The 18993-nt window shown below is 37.3% G+C and overlaps 1 protein-coding gene across 1 annotated transcript in view; it reads right to left on the bottom strand.

Annotated features, from left to right (window-relative positions):
* Positions 1-417: 417 nt before the first annotated feature.
* Positions 418-18993, bottom strand: part of LOC134651376 (spondin-2) — a 50838-nt gene continuing 32262 nt past the window's right edge. Inside the window, exons 3-8 of the mRNA XM_063506464.1 lie at positions 13913-14112; positions 6395-6499; positions 5482-5661; positions 2913-3133; positions 2423-2607; positions 418-652 (exon numbers count right to left, since the gene is read on the bottom strand). Of these exons, the coding sequence (XP_063362534.1) occupies positions 450-652; positions 2423-2607; positions 2913-3133; positions 5482-5661; positions 6395-6499; positions 13913-14112 (1094 nt within the window). The 3' untranslated portion in view covers positions 418-449. The remainder of the gene's footprint in view (positions 653-2422; positions 2608-2912; positions 3134-5481; positions 5662-6394; positions 6500-13912; positions 14113-18993) is intronic.

The raw sequence follows: 18993 nt of genomic DNA, 5'->3' as shown, positions 1-18993 counted from the left end.
AGACAGAAAATTTTTAGAGACTAACATCTTAAAAGAAACTTAATAATATTATTATTGTGATAGTATTGATGTGGGCGCTGTCTGCCAGTAATACGCCTAAGGATGTCTAGACGGCGCTGCGGCTAACATCGATATAACATTTATGTATGTTACGCGTACGTGCAACACGACCGAATATAATAAGATATATTCATGTTATTCTATAACAAACCGCATTCTATACGTGCGACTGTTGAGTTAATGCACGCTGTAATTTAACCCCTGGAGCGCCCCAAAATTACCGTAGTATGGAACTCCTATACTAGTTACTAGCACACGTGTCTTGTTAGGGCGCTCCACGGGTTAAGTTACATCCATAGGTCGTCTCTAAAAAAATCTACCACGGACCGTTACAATCAATAGACGCCGATCACATATAAATTAATAGATGATCTCCAAAACAAACGGAATTACGTGAGATTGTTCCGCCAGTCCTCGGTGTTAGTGCAGTTGGTGAAGCACCACCGGGACTGCGCGGTCGGCGGGCAGGGCGCGCCGCCGGGGCGCTGGCGCCGCAGGACGCGGCGCGTGCGGTGCGCCGAGCCCACGCAGCCGCCGTCCGTGCGGCAAGTGCTCCACTCGCCCCAGTCCGACAACCGGCAGTCCAGCAGCTCTGGATGGAAACATACATATTTGAAGCAATTTATAGAGTTCTAGATACGTATTATCATGCCGCGATCAGAAAGGGATTAGAAATAACAGATTTCCATACACTTACGTCAAAATCAATATGGATTGACAGCTATCTCAATCCCTTTCTAATCGCGATTCAGTAATAAGTGTGTAAGGTACTTTTTGATTTAGGAGGTAAAAAAGGTACCTAGTTGTATTGGATGGCTAACCACCAATATCAAATAACGTTTACAGAATTACCTCTATAATACTAGAAGTAAGTACATATAGGAATCACAATCAATTCGTGAAATCAATAGGCCTGGCGATTTAAGTGGAATTGACATATCAATTGATACTAAAATGTCCATATACAATTGGACTACATTTGTTTCGCAAATAGATGGCAACTGAGTAGCATTTGGTGAACGGTGTTAAAATACGCAACAATTTGTTACGATTGCCGACAGTCGTGTTAACACTGCTGGAACACGTGTCAGTGTCTGCTCGCGTATGCATAGTTATTTTATTGGTTACCTACACTATGTTCTATACCATGAACAGAATGATTTATGTACTACAGAAACTATTCCAATTTGTCGTGAGTGTGGACTGTGGATACATTTTCAAACCAACTTTGAACAGTAATCGTCCTTTTTTAATTCTTAACAACCAATGTTCACATACAGTATAAAATTTATACTGTATGTGAACATTGGTTGTTTATTTAATAAACTTATTAATAAACTTTAATTATGAATATAATGTGTATAAGTATTTTTTTTTTATTCATAATTTTAGGAGCTTAGTATAAGCATTTTGCAATTGCGGTAAAGATATAAAAAAATAAACATAGGTTAATATATTTTTAAACATCATCGAAATTTGAGATAGCCCACAGCTAATAATATAAGTTTAAACTGTAAAGCCTGAACAAAAAAGGTTTCGTAATTCTAACTCGTGTCTTCCCATTTTTGCTCGCGTTAAGCCAGTCTGAGCGTTGCGGTCGATGAGAGGTAGACCGCCAATTGGCAGGGATTGTAAAGTTGTTTTATTTTAAGCAGGTACTGTGTCCATTTTTTTTATGTTGTAGGTAACAATTCAAATGAACCTTGTCGAAATAAAGTCTGGTTTGATTAATTTGGTCTGCAAAACTTAAAAAAACTTTAGAACTGCATAGTTACTTTTTATCTAATTAAAGCGAAATAAATTATGTTGCTCAAGATTTTTTAAATACTTATTTGTTTTCCAATTTGTAAAGTTAAATTAAGTACTTTTCATATAGATATAATACAGAGTGCAAGCATAAATCCTTGCATCTCTATTTTTTTCCCGCTGACAATAACGAATATATCCCATGAGATTTAGTCCTATATAATGTTCTATCGAGAACCGGGGCCATAGTCAAGATAACTGTCGTTTATTGACAAACGCCAATCAAAAAGTACAAATGCATCAGGATGAAAGATGCGACGAAAAGTCACGTCATTATTTATGGTTCTTTTTGCGTTTTCTATAAATGATTGGTTCTTAGCTAGGCCCAATAATGCTCCGAGCGTGCACAATCGACCGCTATACATTGGTCAAAACAACAGTATGGCGGTTGGCATCAGCATTGAGCCCGCTGGTAAGAGTACTTACTAGCTCTTTTTCGCTTCCTCCGCTCAGCCGGGCGCGCTATACTGCGGAGCGCTGACCTCTCGCTGGCGATCGGGATCGGGCTTGACATACGCAACTCGTTCGCTGAACGCGGCTCTTCCGTTCTACTTACTAGCTCTTTTTCGCTTCCTCCGCTCAGCCGGGTCGGCGTTGTCGGCGCGCAGCTTGCGCCGCCGCCGCGCCCGATACCGGCGCGCTAGACTGCGGAGCGCCGATCTCTCGCTGGCGGTCGGGCCTGATGTGGGCAACTCGTTGGCTGAGCGCGGCTCTTCCGTTGTACTAGATGTGGTGTTTACCCTGATAACAAGTAACATGTTATAACTTTAGCAAAAAATGTCTAAAAGATCACAATTTACCTACTTATTTTGGTTTGGTTTGCTAAGTTTTTGATACATCATACGAGCTATCCAATAAGAAAAGTCAGTCCTAATTACCGCCATAGCACTGTCTCTATCAATTTTAGGATTTTTGTTCAATTGGTGTTGCCTCAACTTTGAAGCTAGTCCCTTAGCTCAAAAGAGGAACTTACAGGAAATAATAGCAGTAGAGATTCCGTGAAGGACTTCAATGCTGTTATTTAATTGTCAAAGAAGCAAACTTACAGAAAATAATAGGAGTAAGCTCCATCTGGTGTCGTCATAGCGCCTTCGGAATAAATCCTAGGCGCCTGTTCTTCCCTCTCCACCTCCTCTGCTATGGACAACGCCCTGTTCCCGTCAAGAACGTCGATGCTGTTGTGGCTGAGCTTGTCCAGCTGGATCACGTCGTATCGGCGGTCGTCGCTGTCGCGGTGGAACACCTCTGACAGCTCGTATTCGCGAAGCTGTGGAAGAATGTTTTGGTAAGTTTTGGTTTTTCTATGTGTGACTTTGAGGGATAAGATATACTCCGATCTTTATTTATAGGTATTTAATTTAATATGTGCTTTCAGGGTGAGTTTTTTTTTATAGGTACAAACATGTAATTTTTTGGTAATTATAATTTAAAGATTTCTAATGCATTATGAAACCGCAGAAACTGTCATCTAAAATACTGTTTTTTTTTACAAATGTACAATTAGCATTTAAACGTGAGAAGAAAGACCACACTGTGGTAAGAAAAATATTTCCATTAATTTTTTTGTAAATATATGAATGTTGTAGTTTTAAGAATAATTTTAAAATTTGCATGCTGTCTTGATATAGCGGATCAAGTTGGAACAATTATAAACCTAATTTTAAGACCTGTAATTAACCCTTTTACTTCAAATATAAATCTGAATCTGAAAGTGCTAGTTTCTAATTACTAATTTTGTATATAATTTAAGAGTGTCGCACATAATTGTAGTGAACTTAGGTTAAATTACCTGAGCCAAGTACCCGACTGTAATCTAACTCTCAACAATTCAGTTTGTTCACGAGACCAAAGCTCCTTTGTCTCCAAAGAAAATTAAAAATAAAAACAAAGCAAATGTTATTAGGTTAACAGTAGTATAATTTGAAACAGTACGTCAGTAGCAGCCATCGGTACGAGTAAGGCGAAGACTTAACGTTACAAATTACGCAATTTGTATCTGTCTTACGCAGGGCTAATGTGTTGTCAGCTGTACTGCGGAACTCCACTCCTAATGGAACCGGGTGTTAACGAAAAAATCTTTTAGCATATATGTTTTTAAAGTTAGTCAAATGTGTTTTAAAAATCACTAGATACCGCGAACTGTTAGAATTTATAAAACACATTGCTAGGTATAGATAATTTAAATGATAAAGCATCGTTTTTGATTATATTCAGATTTATTTAATATCTTATCAATACTCACAGCCATATTCGAAAAGCCATATTCAAAAGTGACGTATTTCTTTGAAGAAACGTCACTTATTGACACTTGACTGACACTGACATATCCGCTCCATACCGTTTCAATATCTTATATTTGTTATACTTTACGCTTAACAAATTTTGCTGTATGCAAGATATTATTTTAGATTACCTCAAGGAAACATTTTTATGCCATAAGTGTGGCTTTGAGCGTTAATATCGCAATGTGGAATTCCACTACTATTCATAAAAACAAATGGGATTCGGATTTTAAAACAAACTGTTGCTGTTTGAGTCACGTGAAACTACACACAGAGAATATGGATTATACTTATATTGTCGTTACTAAGCTTTTCTGCAGGATTATCAACAAAGAAACGTAATAGAAGTCATATTTTGTCGTAAAAAAAACTATATCTAAATCGAGGATAAGTCGAATTTAAATCTACTCTACAGGTAATGTGTGAAAGAATACTAACATAGTTTGTTAATAGAGTTATTTCTTTAAACAAGTTAAATATTCCTTTTTAACTTTTTTTTTAAACACAGCAATCGCATTAGAGCGAAGGAGAACAAACCTGCAAGGATAAGGCTGAGACGCTAACCGTTTGAAAGCGATACACGAGAATGTTCTTTGCTTATTACGTAATGATGTTACTATTATCGTTTGTCTTCTTACGCTCAGACATTTGAGAAACGTCGCAGATCTTACAGCATTGATATAAACCCTCATATTCCTTATGTCAGATATTTAATAAATTATAGGAGGATTATAAAATTATAGGAGGATTATATTATACTTGAGAGAGGGACAAATTAAACAAATGACGAATGAATGGAATCACACTTCAGGTAAACTAAAATGGAATTAAGATTTTAAATTTTACCTATAAACATCGCATGCCATTTCATGCTCATGTAAGGAAAAATATCACAAAAGAACTAGGTTTTCATACGTAAATTTTCAACTATTTCGTTACTGATTCATTCTCATTACAATTTTACTGATCTGATTAAGGCCATCAAACTATTTCCTGTGCCAGTACCACAAAAAAAGTAATAACTAAAGTCTATTTTTTTATTCGGTAGACTGAAATGACAGTTCATAGTATGAACATAAAATGTCATTTCATACTAAGAAATGTCATTTTAGTCTACCGAATTAAAAAATAGACTATAGATTACCTAGAAATCTTGACCTACTTTGTTAAATTCTAGGAATATTTTTTGCAATCGGCAACGTCTTTATATCAGAAAAAATACTTTGAAATGTAATCTCTAAGTACGAGTACAATAAGTCCCCGGTCATTTGCGAGAGGTGTGGGACGTAAATGCTTATGGTCGCGAACGCGTGGGTTTTTAGTCGAACCATACCTTTATGAACTGGAAAGTGGCTATAGGCGGCAGTCTCCTCAGGTGCGGGTAGAAGAAGGAGCCAGCAGGATGCGAAGGGTACTTGGAGGTGATGCGGTAAGCGACTCCTTGAGGAGCCGTCGGCCAGTTGGGTGCTGTGAACGTGAACCCGTTGTCTGTGCCGGCATCTAGTGGGTCCACCTGAGGGAAAAAAATGTTAAGCAATATGCATAAATACCTAGTATATTATCATCATTAGGCATGCGGCAGATATGACCAGCCCTGTCCCTCCATCAGCGATGGCGGGATAACTTGGACTCCTTTTTGACAGACTGGCCAGATGTAGCTCAAAATCGGGATGAATGGAAGTAGAGGGGGTAGGCTGGACAAAGGTCCAGCAGTGGGACACAATAGGCTCACAATAATTATCATCATCGACCCACAGTAGGCTATCTACTGCTAAGGCGCGTCACAATTGTCACAAAGCATGCTTTAACCTATAACATAACGCTTAACGCATTTAGTTGTCTCCCCTCCTACATCATAGTTTGCATGAATAGTAAGTCAAGTACGAGTAGCTTGATCTTCATTAGAAATGCCGTGAAATAATAGTCAGAAGCCATTCGGTTCCATTAATGAAGAAATTGTGGTAACTAACATGAGGTTTTACTTAAAATCTCTTCTCAATTTGATCGCTATTTTACTAGCGATAGTAGCGCGGCTTATGTCCAGCAGTAGACGTCTCCTGCTGATGAACTTTTACGTAAGTAGAGAATTCTAAGGCTGATTTAGACGGCGCACGAACTAGCATGCGATTTTAGTTACATTGCGGACTGTTGGTTACGTCCAATTCAATCGACCGATCAAAACCCGCAATGTAATGAAACTCGCATGCGAGTTCTCGCATCGTCTAAATGAGCCCTAATTCTAATACCTCTATCGTAATGCTGTCCAGCCAATTGCCGTCCACACAGAGGTCGAAGCTATCCACCCCCACGAACCAGTCGGGGGAGGGGATCATCCTGGCCATTACTGATACCTGTAACAAACAAGTGATGTTATCATACTGTTTCTTGTTGTTGTTTCTTGTTATGTGTGTTGTTGTTGTTGTTGTTGTGTTGTTGTTGTTGTTACTGTTTGTTGTTACCATACGCGTTAGGTGAAGAGCAGCTGAGTTTCTCGGTATCTCGAAACATAAAATAGTGACCACTTTTAAGGGAACTAGGTATTGAGTTTTCTTTCATATATGATGTGATTGATAATTATAACAAACGTTTATCAAAGCTAAAGGACAATATTTTGAAGATAATACGTTTTGTAATAGTTGAATGCTTGTAGTATTTAATAACATTATGTAAAAAACGTGTACCTAAGTATGAAAAATATTCTTAACAAATTGTCATACTTTGGGTCAATCTGTAATTGTAAATGTCTTTTCCTCTCAATTACAGACAAAAAGGGTCAGACGCAATTATCTCTAGCCGATTTTGCCGGTACAATTTAAGTAAATCGCATCACACGTCAAGCGCGCAGGTGAACCGTGGTTTAGACAGTTCGTAATTAATATGTCCGGGGCAGGCGCGTCCTGCCCGTGCCTTACTGAGCCTTCGGAATTCGCGATTGTAATAACCATACCCCGTTATCACTGTTGAAATTAATTGAAAATCAGGGTTTAACTAATTAATTATAGCTAGGAAACTAATGGTGAGCGCTAACCTCTGATCAATTTATTTCCACAGTATTAATTTCATCTATAAAAACATAATCAAACAACGGCCGTGCCCCCGCCAAGACGAGACAAAGGGCAAAAGGCAGTGCATAACTTTTCTCGGCACGTTTCGTCGTATTTTTGAACCCTCGTAGTTGTTTATTCGCTGCACAGACGTTCTTCAAATTAAATGAATAATGATAAACTTTCTAGGGCGTAGCAATATGTGACGTTCCACGGCAAAAGGTACCTTATGGCACTTGGCGCTTACGTCGCATAGCGCCGCAATAATAATAGCGCGCGGCGGCGGAGCGGCGTTAATAATAGCGTAAGCGCCAACGGCCATAAGGTACCTTTACCCGTGGGACGTCACATATATTGATACCTACTCGTAGGTAAAAATAACCAAATACATGATGTATTTTGTTACGTCCTGTGCTGCATGTAAGTACTCTATTTCTTTATTTAATTCAACTACTAGGTATTTAAATGGGTTTTCTGTTTAAAAAATAGTTTACTTAGAATATTTACATTACATTTAATGTGAAAGCATACGAAAGTAATAAAAGCAAATATGTTTAACAAAATGGGCAAAACAAAATAAGCTCAGGTTCTTGGAAATTACCTGCAGTAATAATTCGTAAGAGCATTAACATAATTAATTCGCATATTAATTATTAATGTTATTATATTCATTTGGGTATATATGTGCTGATAAATGTCTGCCTTTGACATGCATATAACGCTATAAGTTTGTACAGTCAGCAGCAATAGTAGCGGATGAAACAACGCGCCAAAAGTATCTGCTACCCTGGAATACTCGTACTTTTCCAAATAGAATTATATCTCTATATAAAAGTCCGCGCTCAAAAGTATCTGTTACCTATAGTCTAATTGTTCCACTTACAGAAACATATTATATCTTTATGTTAAGCTGTTAGAAAATGTCGTCTGTAGGCTGTAGTCTCATCCGCTACTTTTGATGCTGACTGTACAAATGTTCATAACTCCCTGAACATGATTTATTTTTATATTACAAAAATAGACGATACCTACCTGATCAAATAAAAGCATACGTACAGACCTTTTTTAATCCGGGCGGGCAAAAAACCGGCCGAAAGCGGATTAAAAAAAGGTTTCCGGGTTATAGATATATTTTACAGCCAATATTTTATAGTGTTTAATTAGTAAATAAATGAAAGATTTATGTATATGTGAAGCAGTACTTACCTACATTTTACTTTCGGTGTGTAAACAAATACCTATTTAATATCGGTTTTTATTTAAGACTTATTAAAAAGCCTACATAACAAGAATAATTTGTTAATGCATTTGCAAGGTAAGTATGTTGTAGATATAAATTCTTCAAAGAAAAAGAAAATTCATTAAATTCCTTTTACATTTCATTTTAAATCTCCGTTTTTAATCCACTTCCCGTCCCGGCACACGCGCCTAATCAGTAATCAGCCCTCCCTGAGGATGCTACTGACGGTGCCTTCGTCAAATTACGCCCCACATTACATTCATTTCACATAATTAAAATGGAATTGGCATAAATTATTTCCGCAGGGACCCATTTCTTAAGTTACTTTCAAAAATTTTAAAAGTATTTCAATAAAAAAATATAAAAGTTATTACCTTTTTATTTATATGTACGTAAGTTAAGTAAAGCTTAATTATTTAGTAGAAGAATATTTAGTTTTATATTACATTCATATCCATATTTTTATTAAAGTCTTTCAGGCCAATTACTAAGCCAAGTACTATCAGAATGACGTCTGACCCACAAATTAAATTATGTTTAATGAAAATACTACATTACTAACCAGGTATACTACACGTCTACATAACTGATGTCATTCAGTTATAGTGCATTTTGCTCGTACTTGTCAGTACATGTATTGGCGAGGGCGAGACGCACGATAACTAAAATAACTAATTTAATATTTCCAAGCACACAAAAAGGGTTTCATTATAAAACAAATTTCATCCAGCAGTTCGTCTAATTTGTTGAAAAACAATTACTCGGATTAAATCCTTTATTCTTCTTCCAGAACTTTGTCCAACTTGAAGGTAAAAACAAATCGCGGTCCCACCGGACATCCGTCAACTCCCACAAACCTAACCAAGGTTGTCATTCCCATCGCCTACCAACCATAAGCGACCTAAATGCTCAGGTCATTGACGTATATCTCAGGACGGGCCTAACGGGCACTAAAAATGGTACTAGTTCAGCGGTGTCACTCAGTCTAAAGCAACTAGTAACGCAACTGGCTCAGGTCAACCTGTATAAATGCCCTTCGGCTTATACAGTTATTGCGGAAATTCTAGGTTAGGTTAAACAGAGAGCCTAAAGGAAAATCGAAAATCGAAATGTATTTATCTGCCTCTCTATCTCTCTTACATATTCGAGTGATAAAGAGGTAGATCACAAAAATCTTCGGTTTTTGGGTTTCGTGGTAGGCCGTCTGGTTTCTGTTACAGTTAGTCACTTAATTCACAAAACAATTTGTCAAGACTTTGTCAGACATTCGTCTAGTACAATGTGATCTTAACATTCGTTATAATTGTTTGTTACATAACATAACAAGACTCATTATTGCACACCTACAATAATACTTAAACACGATATAAATCACAAACAAAAAACTAAAGGTATGTAATTTATAGGTACTATCGGTGGTCTACTGACTAAAGAAACTACGCAATAACATTTATATACTGGTTTAACTAAGTTAGAATGCTCATTGAGCTTAGCGAACACTGTCCAGACCTTAGTTTAAGTAGGTCCCAACTGTCGCCCCAACTTCCGATATTGCTGTTTGCGTTTTATGGAAGTTTGCGGAATTATTCGAGTTCTTGTTTACTGAGTCGGTGTCTCTAACACCGAGGTGTGCCCGTATAGGTTAAGTTGTAAGTGTGAACTCCAAGATTATTATGTGTTATTTGGGAAAGTTTTAATTAGTCTGCCGTCTTAACTAGGTTTAAAGATAATCCTTGGCTGTACCTATATGAACTTAAGCCATACTCTTTCCCATCACGCAACAATCATAATGGTGTCCCGGAACTTTGGGAGGCGTGCGCGGAGCCGAACCCAACACGTAGACGCCCCTTTGACAAGTTAAATTAAATGTAAAGGGTACACCGAGCGTGTCATGGGATGCAGAATCCGCTAGGGTGTAAGGATTATTGAGAGTTTATGGAATCTAAAATCTTTATAGAAGGACATAAAAAAGAGAGCAGTAAATTACATATACCCTAATGCAAATATACAACCATATATTCCAGTTCGCAGTCAATCCATTTAGTTAGCCTAGTGATCATTCCCGGTTTGAAGCTAAGCGAAGCAGACTAATACAATGAACGTACACACACTACCTTTCAGGCATTATGTTTTATCCGAAAGCCCCATCCATTTAGCCCGGCCCTACTCACGGACAGAAAATGTCAGTAGTCTGACGGAAGGCGATCCGAAGGCGAAGGCCAGTGATCATTTTGCTTACTAGATAGTTATAACACAACTTACGGTTACAACATGAGCAACTTTGCTGCTGTATCCTGGATTTAATTACGTCAATGTTGCTTGCCTATGTTAAACAAAAAAAAATGCGTTAAAAAAAAAAAGGGGCTGCACTCGTATATGTTATGAAAACAACTGACCTCATAGCCAACGTGCCAATCGCTTACGCTCCGCGTAGCGATTGAAAGGCAACTGTCACTGTCACACTAATATGGAAGTGTGACAGAGGGACACAAAGCGATTCGATGGCGAAGCGCAAGCGATTAATTGTCACCTTGGCTAGGCCACCTAACGCTAAACAAATATGAAAGCGCTTATGTGCGGTGGATACTGTGAGCCTAAGTAACCTTCATGATGCGAACTCTGTATGGGGTAAGTAGTCTATGGTTGAGGGTTATTGAGTTTGCTCCCTAATAAACAATATCAATACGTATTTTCTGATACGGATAAATCAATCTCGGTAGGCTGTAGTTACCGATAGTTATTGGTAATCACATCTGGTTCGTTTCGCTGTGGATAATATAGGTATACTTATGGATATGTGCGATGAAGCTGAAAGGGCGGTAATGTAATGATGGAAATACGCATGCCTATCCAGAAATAGTATTTCACAGACCCGAGAATAAAATATAACACTTTAAACTCTCGCGTTTTGTACACATGTTTAATTACGCAAACGGGTCTACCGCGATATAGTTTCATGTTTTCCGTGACCACAACTGGTGAAACTCAGCTGAAACGTCGGAATTTAAGGTAAAAACAATGAAACTATATCGCGATAGAACCGAGAATAAGATGTGTCTGTGATTAGTTTGGTTCATTATGTAGGCAATTAACGCTTCGATGAGCACGTACGTATGAAGCGCAAACTTGATAGCCCTAGAAAGCCGAAAAAGAATAAGGGCAAACATAATTGTTGGGTACATTTTTAGGGTTCCGTAGCCAAATAGAAAAAAACGGAACCCTTATGGATTCGTCATGTCTGTCTGTCTGTCTGTCTGTCTGTCTGTCCGTCCGTATGTCACAGCCACTTTTTTCCGAAACTATAAGAACTATACAGTTGAAACTTGGTAAGTAGATTGTATTCTGTGAACCGCATTAAGACTTTCATACAAAAATAGAAAAAAAAACAATAAATTTTGGAGGTTCCCCATACTTAAAACTGAAACAAAAAAAAATCAAACCCATACGTGTGGGGTATCTATGGTTAGGTGTTCAAAAATGATATTGAGGTTTCTAATATCATTTTTTTCTCAACTGTATAGTTTGCGCGAGAGACACTTCCAAAGTGGTAAAATGTGTGTCCCTCCCCCCCCTGTAACTTCTAAAATAAGAGAATATTAAACTAAAAAAAATATATGATGTACATTACTATGCAAACTTCCACCGAAAATTGGTTTGAACAAGATCTAGTAAGTAGTGGGCGAGTCCGACTCGCATTACCGTTCCACTGTCAATATTATTTAGAAACAAATAATTAACTCGAAATAAGTACTTGTAGATCACAACTACGACTAGTCTTACAACTAGATACCCGTCGATGCGTCACACAAAACCATTAACATTCTTGCATTCAAGTAAAGTAACGTTCTATTTAAACACACGACATTTGCCGCCATCGCTATAACCGTTACTTAATTGTAAGCGAACCGAATTGGACAGATAAAACAAACGCGATGCGAACGCGATAAAACCGCAAGTATTTCAGAAACAGTACTGTAACTATTCCGAAATAAGTTATGAAGATTATACAACAGGCCCGTGCACAAGAGCGTCTACCTACCGTCATATCTGAGATAGAACTGCCGTCAGATGATAAAACGCTGTAACTGAAGTTATAGCGTTTCTGTTTCATTGTAGATAATTTTATTGTGCCTTTGTAATGTATATAAGTAGTCATTCTTAGCTTTATTTTATATATTTACCTAAGCACCGCACCTAGTCTGAAATAATTATAATTAAATTTACATCAAAATTAAGACAACCATTATTTTATTGTAACTAAAACTAGTGTATCACTTCGTAAAGTTATAAATTCGTAAATTATGAGTTTTATGAAGGCCGCAAAATTCTCATTATGTCCTTTTTAGCGGTTTTTTAGGCATTAAAATACTACAGTTTGCCTTTATAATACTTTAATTGTCTTCACCAACTTGGGTTTACCAGGGTTTTTCCTTTATTCAGAGTCAAAATACTGCTGTTAATACTCACATCATAATAAAACCTCCCCCTTTATTACAAATTTGAATCGATACTTTTTTACTCGACAACAACAGTTTGACGTACCGTAATTGTTGTTTGCTCCCGAGGGCTTTAATTAGTGGTGAAATACGATATTTCCAGGCATTGTGGAAGGTTTTGTGTTATAAGTACCAACGTTGGTTAAATTGGGGAGTTATTGGCGTGCGAAAGTTTCGTTTTATTGTTCTGTGTTTTGGTGGATGTTTTGTTCAGTTATGTACGGATTCAGATTTTACTGTGAAATTTATGTAGTTTTTATCGTTCTGTATTTTATAAGTAAGCCACTTTTAATGACGCCATAAAGGCTTTTGTTTCGTGGTTCTTACGAGACATTAGTCTTGCGTATATATTTTTGTGAAAAAACTCGCTCCAAACTGAATTTATATGTTAGATAGCAAAGGAGAGTTACTGAATTTTGGAAATAGGGCAATTTCCAAATTCCCAAATGTCATATTTGAAGAATGAAAAACACTAGGTACAATACTGTAACTATACTTTGGCAATATCTACACGACCCTTTGATAAACGTTGCGTCTCGGTGATGTTGCCATAAATTACCTAAAATAGTTTACACAGTTGACGTCGACAAAGAAAACAACATTAGTCCCAGCCACCGCAGTGCTTACACGTTCCTAGTGGTTATTTATTTATTTATCGTATGGCAAATGTACATGTCACTGGATTACACTTAAACTAGAATTTTGCCTTTCCCAGGTACACAATTGCTTCTTCTGACAGGATCTTATAATCGTCTACATGGCCTGTATATCTAGTAAGAGGGCATTCTAGAATGTGGTTGATGGTCTGATCTGGGTGCCCGCAGTTACAGGCAGGAGAGGAGCTCCAGCCCCATTTGTACCAGTGGTGGCCGCAGTTGCCAACTCCTGTTCTTAGGCGGTTAAGCCTAGTGGTTAACATCGAGCCAATCGCATCAGCTTTGGTCTACATACAGTAAAAGTAGTCTGTTAGTTTATGTCACTTACTCTTGAGTGGTTCCCATCAACAAAGAATTCAGCCTCCGTTCGGCCCGCGCCCTGCATCACAGCTGGCGCGCCGAACACATCCATAGTGCCCGGCGCTGAACCGAGCGCGTCAGCGCGCCCCGACTCCGCGAACTGACGGACTGGGGACGACACGCGGCGGCCTAGGCGGAACAGCACGTATGAGCGGTCGTGGGAGACGCCTGGAACAAAGCAAAGCAAATATATAGAGTTATTAAAGCATACAAAAACAAGCAACAACGGTTGCACTCCGGGAGTGCCGATATAAGTGAAAACTCACCTCACTATGTTACCGACGCCCGGTAACACGATACATACGTTTAGCGGAGGTATTCCATTTATTTATTATATAATTATTATCATTCTCAAATAAGATCACACTTCTTCATTGACATGTTTATTTACATACTGCCATGACAACGTCAAATTATTTGAACATAGGTAAAGAGTCTTGAAAATAGGAGTCCGCAACATAAATGTCAAATAACATTGAGTTTTTCTTTATTGATTTAAATGCCATTTAAATTATGAGTGGCCACCTTACGGGGCTTACGGTCACGTGATCGCCTTACGCCCCTTACGGTCACGTGATCGCCTTACGCTGTCTCGAGTTTATCATTTTTTCCCCACCTCAAAAAGTGCCCAGCGCCGCTAAAGAAGTTTTCACTTCAAAAGTAAGTAAGTACTTTAATTAAATTTTTGATGAAAAATTAATTAATTAATCATCAAAAATTTATCACACATTAAGCCACGGTGTAACTGTAACCAATCAACATTGACGAAGAATTTTTGGGTACCTAGTTAAAAGTAAGGATGCACTCAAATACGTAAATAGAAATCACCAAACTATCTGCACAGTAAACAAAATGTGATTTCTAAAAGTACTTTCCCTATTGGATCTCTTTTGAGATGCAAAGACGGAATGAAAACGCAATAAAAACTTTACGCTGCCAGCAATTCGTCCACGACTATTCGCTGAGCTGTGGGTAAGTACGTACTATACGTTTTAGGGTTCAATTCTAGAACTTAGATTTAAAGTTCACATAAAGCGAACGCTCGCTCGCTCTGGTTGAACCAGTAGCCTTAACACGACTGCCCTAGCAGTGTCAAAAATGTTTGCTTATGCCGATGACTGTTGCTACTACTAAATACCAGTGTAGCTACCACCAGTTTGACACTGACGTAAACGCTATCGAGAACGTAACTTACTTTCTATGCATCTCGCCCGTACTCGCATATTAGAGCGAGCGAAGTGTAGGTACATAAAGTAAATTATGTAGACGTTAGCGTATATGTCAGTTTTGACACTGTCAGTGACTCATGGTACGGGTTCCGTTCTTATCAAATAAACTATCTAGAGCGCTATAACTTTATTAAAACTAAACTTGCACGTATGAATATAAAATTAAATCTAAATTGCGTCGGGATTTGCCGCTTGCTTGTTTTTTATAGTTTACCGAGGTTTAATTAAATTTTTCCCAGCGCTATAAAAATCTCTCTTAACTGTATTATCAGGGGCTCTGTCTCGGTTACGCTTTAATTACGGCCTTTATTCTGATGTTATCAGTATTTTTGTATTATGAAAGTTTAACTAAGGTAATTACATGATATCTTAACGTTACGGCCAAGATTATTAGGTACCTGCTTATTCCAGGATTAGTCATAGAAATCGGAGTTAACCGTTTATACAGTACAGTTTATTCCTGTATAAACGGTTAACTGCGAGCTAATTGGCTAACCCTGGAACGAGCAAGTGGACCTAAGCCAAGTAAAGAAAAAAATAAACAAATTTATACAGCTCACTCTCAACAACTACCTATGAAGAATTTAAATCGAAGTAATAATATAAGTCAATGCTGATACACGCTAAAATCCTTTACACCGTTTGTATCAATATATACCTAAGTATTTACATACAAACTTTGTAAGTAAAGTGTTCAAAATGAGGCCGAACTTACGACAACATTAGTCATAATATCTAAGGGAATCCTAGTTGCAGATATTAATACTATGCTTACGTAACGATGAATCAACGGCTAGTGAACCCAGCCCGCTGCCAATTGGCAGTCGCACGCGCACTTGGGATAAACAATACGCGAATTAAACTAGAACGACACACGCCACTTCACACTTCGGGGACATGCGCCGTTTTACAACTAGTTGCAAGACTTGTTTGAATAATTTATTTGTGCGCAGTGACAGGTGCAATGAAGCGGGTTTTAAGAGGAAATTAATTCTTGGTAATTGGGATTTGGGGACTTTAATTAATTTGAGCTTAATTCCTTTTGAGTGGTTCTTTATAAATAAAATCTGTTATTCTGGTAACTGTCGTGTTTTATTTTGAATTTAGCATTTTGCCCATTGTAGTTCTGTAGCATGGTTTAAATCGATCATTTGTCGTTGAACGTATGTAAATAGTTGATAGATATAATACTTATGCGCGTAGCACGCTAAACAGTAGTACTGAGTGAAGTTGACCCTATTTATTTCAAAAGGTGATTACCTAAGGCTTAAGTAGTGTTATATTTAATTAGGTGATTCTTTAGAAAAAATTTTTTGCGATTCGATATAGTAATAGGTACTGTCAACTCTTCCGACGGTGCTGATTACAGTGATTACATTAGTCCTATTTTTTAGGAACACTTATTTTAACATTTAACCTACAGAACGATTGTTTTCAGAGTGAATTTTTTTCGGTGCTCCCAAAATCCTAAAGTTTTCTCGCGGAACTGGCAACCTCATTGGGCTGTGCTTGTGAACTTTTCGGTGAACTGAGCATCCTTGGCCTAATAAACGAACTGTGTTATTTGGTTATAATTAAGTCTTGAAATTATTAACCTACTTATTTTATCTACACTTAACAGTCCTGTCTGACTGGCTGACTGAAATCAACCCCAGCTCAAACCTATTTATTCAATTATGCGTGTTATATCACTCATAAAATTAGTGATACAATAGTATTTTATACAATCGTGATATAATGGAGAGCTTTTAAGTCGAGTACCGTGTTTAGGCAACGAAGCTTGCTGAGTTGCCTAAGTAAAGATACGAGATTGAAAAGCTTGATTATATCACTATTGTATACAATACTTTTTCTACGAGTCAACAAAAAAATACTTAAAACTAGTAGAAGAATCATATATGTAGGTAAAAAAACCAAAAGTATACAGCTAAGATGCGCGAGCAGCCGCGATACCTTCATACTCGTACGCGGCCCGGCACCCGCGCCCCGCGCCCCCGGCCGGTTGATCAACGACACCTTCTCGTAACTCATGAGGCCCTGGTACTTGCTCCGCACTTTCGATTGGTCAATTTCATTATAGTTGACTAAACTGTATCGAAATCAATATTATAGTTGACTAAACGGTATCGAAATGAATATTATAGTTGACTAAACTGTATCGAAATAAATATTATAGTTGAGTTGGGGTCCCATAGTGAAAAAAGTATGCGATTTCACTTTGGTATACGAAGTCTTAATTCAAGCATTGCAGTCGACGAGTAGAAAAAAATTATTATAATTATGTATTCGACCAACAATTAATTCAGTATTTCATTAACAACCGTTAAAGCCACTTAAGCCATCAAAGTGTTTGCCTGGCCATTTTAAATAGGCCGGCAAACAAGGCAAACCTATATTTACTTTCGGCCCTTCGTTGTTTTTATAGCGAGGAAAATTGCGTTGTAGCAGAAAATATATTAGTTATTCATTTACGAGTACATATGCCCACATTGGTAAGTCAATTTGAGGAGTATAGCCTACAGTTTAATTTTTGTTCATGTGACAGGAAACACCCGGTATAACATTTTATAATAACAGCCAATGTGGGCGGAGCAGCATCAGTAATAGTAGTAATCAGTTTCCCTTTGAAATGTAATACAGAATACCTAATTATTCTAATAACGTAATCATTTGAAATCATTTAGAAAATAAATGGGCTACATTTCCAAATTATAGTTCTCGTTATTATTATGGTATTATGCTTATTTTCCGTGTAAAAATAAATTATGTTGAATTTAGAATATTTAGTAAATGTTAACCAATATTTTGTGGAAGTTGCATTATTATTATAATTGCGATATTTTAGTTGTCTATGAACTAATAACAGATGTTAACTTTAGTAATTGAATTTTATGTTTAGTTTTTAATAATATAATATTTTAATATTTAGATATATTTAAATTATTTTTGTATGATTTTTTATATACCATTAACCTTTTGTATAATTCAATAAATTAGTTAGTTTTTAATAACATTTACTAAATATATTTTTATGTATAAAAGAAGTACTAATTTTCCGTCAAATAAACTACTATTCTTAAAACATAATTATGGTGTAATGAAAAACATCAGGATAAGTATAAGGCCAGCAAAATAGTTTTCACGTACTCGTAAATTCATCAAACCCGTGAAAATGATCTAATTTCGTCAGAGAACACAGTGTAACACGATACAAGTTCGTCGCAATTTTAATTAAGACAAGCCTTCGAGCACTACAAGGGGTCTATTTAACTCCACTACACGCCAGGGATGGCGGGACATACCCTTGTATATCCCAGGGACACATCCCCAGTATATCAGCAGTAATTAGGACCGGCCACCTTAAACTAATGGTCGTGTTTTTCCTTACACTCCCCTAATTTTCCTTTTTTCGCTGGAAAAACTTGGATCTATGTATGTCGGGACGTTAATTTATTTAGTAATCTAGTACGTTCTTGTTTTTAGACTCGGGTAGTGAGATGCGAGAGTATTTTATTTTGTTGGGAACAGTAATTGTGATATTACGACCCATATACAATATACATATGTGTGCTTAAGATGGATACAAACTGAAGACGCTTCTGGAAGCTACTAATAAAACGCTTCCATGCATCTGCCCCTTCCACCTTATGAACGTCCATATTGTAGTATTTGGCATATCGTTCTGTGTATATTCGCCAAACGCGTTCAGGCTCAATCCAATTTTACTTGAGCTCTTACCTTATCACCCACATTATTAACATTATTGGTCTTTTACAAACAAAGTATGCCGTTGTCGTTGTCGATGCTCGAAAATCATTGT

This window comes from Cydia amplana, chromosome 10, assembly GCF_948474715.1.
Source record: "Cydia amplana chromosome 10, ilCydAmpl1.1, whole genome shotgun sequence".
NCBI classification, from domain to species: domain Eukaryota; kingdom Metazoa; phylum Arthropoda; class Insecta; order Lepidoptera; family Tortricidae; genus Cydia; species Cydia amplana.
Note: the sequence above shows the minus strand (reverse complement) of the source record. Positions and strands in the feature narration are given on the sequence as shown.